Source organism: Montipora capricornis, chromosome 12, assembly GCF_036669925.1.
Source record: "Montipora capricornis isolate CH-2021 chromosome 12, ASM3666992v2, whole genome shotgun sequence".
Taxonomy (NCBI): domain Eukaryota; kingdom Metazoa; phylum Cnidaria; class Anthozoa; order Scleractinia; family Acroporidae; genus Montipora; species Montipora capricornis.
In genome coordinates, this window is record NC_090894.1 from 25325351 (window position 1) to 25332850 (window position 7500).

The 7500-nt window shown below is 40.6% G+C and overlaps 1 protein-coding gene and 1 non-coding gene across 2 annotated transcripts in view; one reads left to right on the plus strand and one right to left on the minus strand.

Annotated features, from left to right (window-relative positions):
- Positions 1–2382: 2382 nt before the first annotated feature.
- On the minus strand, positions 2383–2456 carry Trnas-aga (transfer RNA serine (anticodon AGA)). The gene has a single exon. It is a non-coding gene; the product is annotated as a tRNA-Ser (tRNA).
- A 2104-nt stretch (positions 2457–4560) lies between these two features.
- LOC138026200 (uncharacterized) overlaps positions 4561–7500 on the plus strand; it is a 19694-nt gene continuing 16754 nt past the window's right edge. Inside the window, exon 1 of the mRNA XM_068873432.1 lies at positions 4561–4809. Within this exon, the coding sequence (XP_068729533.1) occupies positions 4611–4809 (199 nt within the window). The 5' untranslated portion in view covers positions 4561–4610. The remainder of the gene's footprint in view (positions 4810–7500) is intronic.

Consider the following 7500-nt stretch of genomic DNA (forward strand, 5'->3'; position numbering starts at 1 on the left):
ATTGCCATACCAGACTACGTACAGACAGAAAATTAAGCTCCCCGTTTCAAGTACGGGACTTTGTGGCCGGGTCATTTAATTTAGTACGCTTTCATCGTGCCCATACTATTTACAGCTGAGGGCTCGGCTTCGACTCACTAAAAAGGAGTCCAGAACTACGGTACGGAGTTGTACCCCGGGTTGCAAATGCAAACAACGAAGTCCAATTAGGGTTCTCATGATAAGGAATGTTTGAGTAAAAAATTCCACGGATTAGGGACATTTGGGCGTACAATAAAGGAGATGCGGGATATTTAACAAATTACGGACGCATTGCGTACATGTGTTTTTTTTTTGGTTTTTTTGCCGTGGTCTGTCGCCCACTTATTTAGTTTTCTAAAAGGTTTGACAAATTTTGTAAGTCATTCCGATAGTTAACTGGGATTTACAATGTTTTTAGGCGAATCCGGTAAAGATTTACAAAGGCGATCTGGGAAGCAACCAAAATTCGCTGATCTAAGGAAACGTTTGGTTAAGACCAGTGTTCTATATTATTTCGAAACAAATTCAACGTACATGTGGTAATACAGTAATTTGACACCGTGTTTGTTTTTCCGCAACTGTCAACTGAGCCGTTTTCGTTTCTCAGGCGTCAAAATGTACCATGTCGATCGACAATACAAAAATTTGCGACCAACAACAAAATTTGCGACATGCAAACATCATAAAATTTGTGCCGCACATATGAAAACTTACCTTCAGAGAAAAACATCTTGAGAGATTTTTACAACGTTCAATTCTCCTACGGTACTTTTCGTTGTACAAGTAAAATCCTAAAATCGAAAGCGACATCGATTTTAGCGGCCGCCTGTCAAGTTACCTTGCGTGCAGCTCACGAAACAAAGGATACATCTGTGAAAAAATGACTGAAAAACACCAAGTGTTCGTTTGCTAGTTTTTTTTTTCTTTCTTTCAAGTGTTGTAAACATGTTAGTTTGTGTTTTTTTCTTTCAAGTGTTATAAAGTTCGGCAAGATGATGTGTACGAATTCAAAACAAAGATCATAATCGTTGATGCTAGTCTAAGTGCGTTTTGCTTTTGTCAGAACTGGCCGGCCAGACCCGTCAGTTTGTCAGTTTGCAAAGAAAACGAAACAATTTGAAGGAAAACTTGCATGACAATCCCTCGCATTCTTCTGAAGGAGTCTATATCATCGTCGAAGTGTGTTGATTTGAAGACTTTCTAGAGTTACTGCTTTTGAAAACCCGCTCTGGCCAGAGAGCGTCCTGAGCTTAAAATAAAGTTAAGCCCCTTCGACTGAAGTTAGTACTTGGATGGGAGACCGCTGCGTAGTCCCCGTAAAGAGAATAGCTATTTTTTTAAAACTTGATTTCATTTTTTATTTTATTTGGCCACTGAAAACTTTTTCTTGTCTTCTTTCTACGCTAGAACGACTGAACAAACTGGTTCCCAAGAAACAGGTCGATTGGAGTGTTTACAGTGGAACGCGCACGAACGAAGCAAACTCTATAAATAACTTAAACTTTTCTTTACCTTTGAAGCTTGCCATTGTCAAAGAAAAAAACAGCTGTTCACTTTATCAAATACTTTCAGATGTGACGTTTGATACTGTATCGATCAGCGCGGCAGGAAAGGAAGAACTTTGCTACAGTGGCAGAGCGGTCTAACGCGCTCTAAGTGCTCTTCGGATATGGGTCAACTGAGGGGGTTCTAATCGCCGTAGGGAAGAAGTATAGCACTACAAGGTTTACAGTAGGATGCATCCGATCGGAACTTAATTCAATATCCGTGGGGTGTGCACATTTGTGACTACTAACAAAAAAAAGAATCCAGCCCGGTTTTAAGACGTGGTATGCCTTCGGCATCCCACGTAAAAAGGAGAAAAAATCTTTTTTTGTGGAAAGTTTGGATCAATTCCGACGTTTAGAAGTACGCGAAAAGGCAAGAAATGTTTTTGTGATGAGCCTGCGTCTGTCTGACAACAAGGTATTACACAACATCGCATCAGTTCTCATCAAGTTTTTTTCGATTTCGCTCGGATTTGCTCGCTTTGTCCGCTCGTATTTCGTACTTCCAAATTTTTGGAGTTGAAGGAATTTAATAAAACAATTATTCCATTTGCGCTTGTTGGATATGAGACTGGTTATAGCCAACTCGGCGGTACGCGCCTCGTTGGCTATTTACCATCTCATATCCAACGCGCGCTTATGGAATAATTGTTGCTACTATGCATTGCATATGTACTCTTTAGAAGGACTTATCTCAACAAACGCCAAAAAATTCAAAGGTAGTTGAGATTTTTACTCTAAAACTCTCGTTAACCAAGCTTATTAAACATTGATATTGAATGTAAGGAGAAATGTAGACTCGGAAAAATATCCGAGTCCCAGATGGGATTTGAACCCACGACCCTCCGTGATCTAGTCGGATGCTCTAACCACTGAGCTACTGGAGACTCCATGGTAAGCAAGGGTCAACTGGAACCGCATCACGCGGCTACACAGCCAAGTATTGACTAGCACATTTGAAACTCACTAACAGCATCGCGCTGTCACATTAATGCATATCAAGATGCAGCCAACCAACCTCCAAAGTGAGTGTGTTAACGATGAAACAACAACAATGATATTGAATGTAAGGAGAAATGTAGACTCGGAAAAATATCCGAGTCCCAGATGGGATTTGAACCCACGACCCTCCGTGATCTAGTCGGATGCTCTAACCAAAAAAAACAGAAAAAGGCTTCAAGATACAAAGTCTGAAGTTTCGACGTGAAGATATCAAAACATTGTGGAAACCTGCAAAAAAAAACACGCTCACGAAGATGGTTCCCCTGGTCCTTGCATTGGATGACGTAGCATGCAATGAGGTATCTGAGGCAGTCCGATGGCAGTCAATCATTCATTCGCTCCATCTCAAATAATCTATTCAGTTTATTAAACGTTAATGTTTTGTATGTTTCCTGTGAAGGTTTAAATATAGTATCCCAAAATACAATATTGTTGGCTCTTCACTGTGAACGATTGGTTATATTTTGCCTTTGATGCGCACAGATTTAACACAAAGTAAAATGCTCTCTTTGAACCTCAATAGTAATATATTGCTTGAGGTGAGAATTTTGATAACAAAATCCCGTTAAGTTCATTTACTAAAAATCTCTCTTCATATTATTCCCTGAAATCTAGTTGATGATCTGATCTCTGCCATAGAAAAATCAATGTATTCTCAATGCGCAAAACTCCGCGATCGAGTCCGCGCATGGGACTATACCACAGAAAAACACATGGCGCATGCATACATAATACCATGAGGAAGCTCTCAGCTAAGGAGCCTTTAAAAATTTGGTAAAAGAGGAATTAAAAAGTTTACACTGGCTAAAAATTGTTATCGTCTCGGACGTTTCGGCTTCAACAGTTGCCTTCTTCAGCAAAGGATAAAAAATGCAAATGTTTAACGGCGTCCTGTATAGTAATATTAAATATCTCGAAAGAATTCCTTAAGGTCCCGAGAGTATTATTAATGACGCTAGAAGTTGTTAATGTTTTTGTATACGCTAGGCAGCGCTATGTGTTCGTTTATGGAGTTCTCATCTCGCACGGAGTGCTACGCTTCAAGAATTAGTCTTTCTTGCCACGTCGGTGACCTGTCAACAATTTCCACATTCTCCAAATCTACTACGATTCTCATTTGAGCATGACAAGGGAAGTTTGGGGACAAGGTTTTTGGCTTGTTGTTGTCAAGGGCAACTTGCTTCGTTTCCAAGGGTAACTTTTCGGGGTTTGACGTCATTTAACTGGTAACAGTCGCCAGTTTGAATTTAACCGTTGCAATTTGTAGATTTTGGCGGGCTCATCGCTCGTGACGTCAAAGCCCTAAAAGTTACTCTTGGAAACGAAGGAAGTTGCCCTTGACAACATGGTAACTTTAACGCCGAACATTGTCACCAAACTTCCCTAGTGTCATACTCAACTGAGAATCGTAGTATTTCATGACTGTGGAGCATATGGTGTTTGGCCAACAAAGAATTTTCATTTAATGTTGCTATGGCCTTTGCGTGTTCTTTCACGCGTGTTTTTAGCGCGGGTGATGTCTGGCCAACGTAAACAAGGCTTAAACACAATAGATTAACTGTGCACTTTGGAGTTGACGTCTACAGTTGGTAATCCTATAGCTCTTTTACGTCAGATGACGTGTGGGAGGTGTTAAGTTTTCACTCCGAAGGAAGTTGTCCTTGACAACATGGTAACTTTAACGCTGAAACATTGTCACCAAACTTCCCCAGTGTCATACTCATCTGAGAATCGTAGTATTTCATGACTGTGGAGCATATGGTGTTTGGCCAACAAATAATTTTCATCTAATGTTACTATGGCCTTTGCTTGTTCTTTTACGCGTGTTTTTAGCGCGGGTGATGTCTGGCCAACGTAAACAAGGCTTAAACACAATAGATTAACTGTGCACTTTGGATTTGACGTCCACAGTTGATAATCCTATAGCTCCTTTACGTCAGATGACGTGCAAGTGTTAAGTTTTCACTCCGAATCAGCTATAAATACTCATTGACAAGCTAGAACTGTTGTCATTCATTGTCTCAGTGCAAATAACTGAAAATGTTTCTTTCTACGAGCTACGCCACGATCATTATCATGATTGCCACCTCGTTTTCTCGCAGCAATCAAACACCAATCAATTTGACCGAAGGACAAGGCCTTGTGATAAACAACCATTGTGGTGCATCACCAATCGACAGCGAGACTTTGTCTCATATCAAAGCCACAGTGGATTACATCGCTTCCAAGACAAACAATGGTAAGGTCATCTCACTCTCTTTTCAAATTAAACCTCAAAGGTGTGGTTACACATGGCAGACATACTCATAGTATAACGCTGAAATTTGAGTGTTTTCAGTTGACGGTTGAGTTGTTATCGTACTGACTACTCCCCATCACACTCTTTCACACCTCTCCAATTGGTATACGAAATCGCATGATTTCGAGTGCAATTTGTACACTGACTGACAACTAGTCTAAACTACAAAAATAAAAGAAGAGGTTTGAACTGATACAACACCAATAACCTCTACAGCCGCGGAGAAAATTGTTTAAAGACTTTGCAATACTCAGTTATGACCTGACAGTTTGGAGATTCGAATGGAATGTTTAATCTTGGTCTAAAACATGCGATTGCATTGAGGAAGCAGGAACTTGCTCAAAGGTTAAATAAGGTAATAAAAAGATACGTACTTAAAACAGGAGTCGAATATTGAACCTCACCGCCTCCGGAAAGGGGGGGGGGGGTGGGGCTCCCATATAAAAAGGCGAGGGATACTCTTTTACATTAAACCCTTAAAGGAGACCAATGTGGGCGTGGCCCAGGCGTTTTCTTACCCCTAAAAGGGACCATGGGAGTAAATTGATCATTGCAAAGCGCCTTTCAGACGTTGTGATAAGGGCGCTACATAAATGCACCACTTTCCTTTACTTTATTATCCATAACACAGAAAAATAAAAAAATACAGCGACTTTTAATGATGGCAAAAACATTATCATCTAATACTTTCACCTGCCTGAAGAAATATAAAAAAATATATACATTTTTATATTTCTTTGCGCGCAACCCTAAGGATATTTTTACGGCTACATATGATTGCGTTTTGCCCAAAACACCTTAAGTGAGACCAAAATCTGAAATTTACAGCCCTAAGCGAGACGATGAGCATCCCTCCCCTTTTATATGGGAGTCTCCCCCCCCCCCCCCCTCTCCGGGCACTGCCCTTCCATATCGCGACGTTGCACCAAAGAGACAATTCGTCGGTGTCCCTAATTCATCTTGCTGGCCTGGGAATTGTTGTCATCTGCACTGACTTCGTCACTACATTTATCAAATTCTTGCTGGCCTTTATCAGAGTCGCTAGCTCCTCACTCATTTCATGCTCGTTCAGATCTTCATGGGGTCCTTCATCTTCATCCACTCCGCACCAACTCGGGCGTCATTCGACACGCGTGATCCCCTACCGTGACATTTAGTTTGTCACGCATTCCTCTCAATATTTTTGGCGTCTCGCGGCTGTAGAGTGTTTTCATGTGACGTCTCCGGGAATTGAGCTCTGTTATCACTCAAACGTTTTCTTTTGTTTCGGAGGAAAAACAAGGTTACTGATCACGTGAGTGAAAACAGGCATCTTGTACCCTATGGGACCTTACATTTTATTTATCAGGCCCTAGTACAACCTCATTTCAACTACTGCAATATTGTTTGGGGAAACTGTGGACTTTGCAGGACAAACTGCAAAAACTGCAAAACAGAGCAGCCCGTGTCTTGACCTACTCTATCTACAGGGTCGTGACGAGATATATATTTTCGTAACTGATCCGATATTTTTACCCAAAATTTTGATCCCCGATCCTAAAAATGATGAGAATTTTGATCCCTGAACCTGCAAATATTTGATCCCTGATCCCTGATTCCATGAAAAATACTGCTGATCCCGATCCCACGAGTTGTGATTCCAGATCCCAGAGCAGTGATCCCTGATCCCTTTTCAGGCCTTTGATCCTTGATCCCATACACCTCGTTACGACCCTGCTAAATACGACGCTCATGTCAACAATTTATTTGAACTCTTAGGATGGAACTTCCTCGTCTCTCACATGCACATTAAAAGCGCAACAATGGTATTTAAGTCCCTACAGGGACTAGCACCCGAGTATCTCTTCTCGAAAATTGTCCATCGCGATTCTGGTTATTGTTTGCGCGATTCTGTGAATGAGGTAAATGTTCTGCAACCGCGCACAAACTACTACAAAAAGCAGCTTTAGCTATTTAGTGGCGCAGTTTTGTGGAACAGTTTGCCATTAGAGCTAAGGAAAGCAGAGTTCCTCAATCAATTCAAACGACTGATTAAAGAGGTTATGTAAGCCATTATTCTAAACACGGCATTCATGGAAAGCAGCTTTTATTGTATGATATTGAGTAAGATAGTTAATGTAGTTTACATAGTTCAATTTATAAATTTTTAATTGTACATTTTTTTTATTTATTTTATTTTATTTTTTGTCCACGGTTGCTTGCTTCAAAACTCTCTATTTTAGTACTTACAGCAGCCTGGGTTCTTCTTGTGCAAATTGGTGGTATACTGATGTTGACACCTCGTTACGCTCAAAACTTATTGTACCAAGTTTCCGGTAAAATTATTTCAAGTAACTCATATCGAAGTAAAAGGGAAGATATTGTTAGGAGCATCTAATGATGGCTCGTCTTGTTTCGGTACAGCATTGTTTGTCGTTTCAGTGATGACAAGTCCAGGCAGAAGTTGCAATCAACCCCTTTACCCAAGTTATGTATAGATTGTACTCTTAACCAGTCTAACGGGTTTCTCTGTTTTGACATGGCAGCTGCATTTAAGATTACCCAAGTTAAGCTAGTTGGGGGTCATTGGGAAATCACTACACGCTGAATGGAGTTAGGGGAGTAACTATGTTAAATCTTCCGGCAAATGTT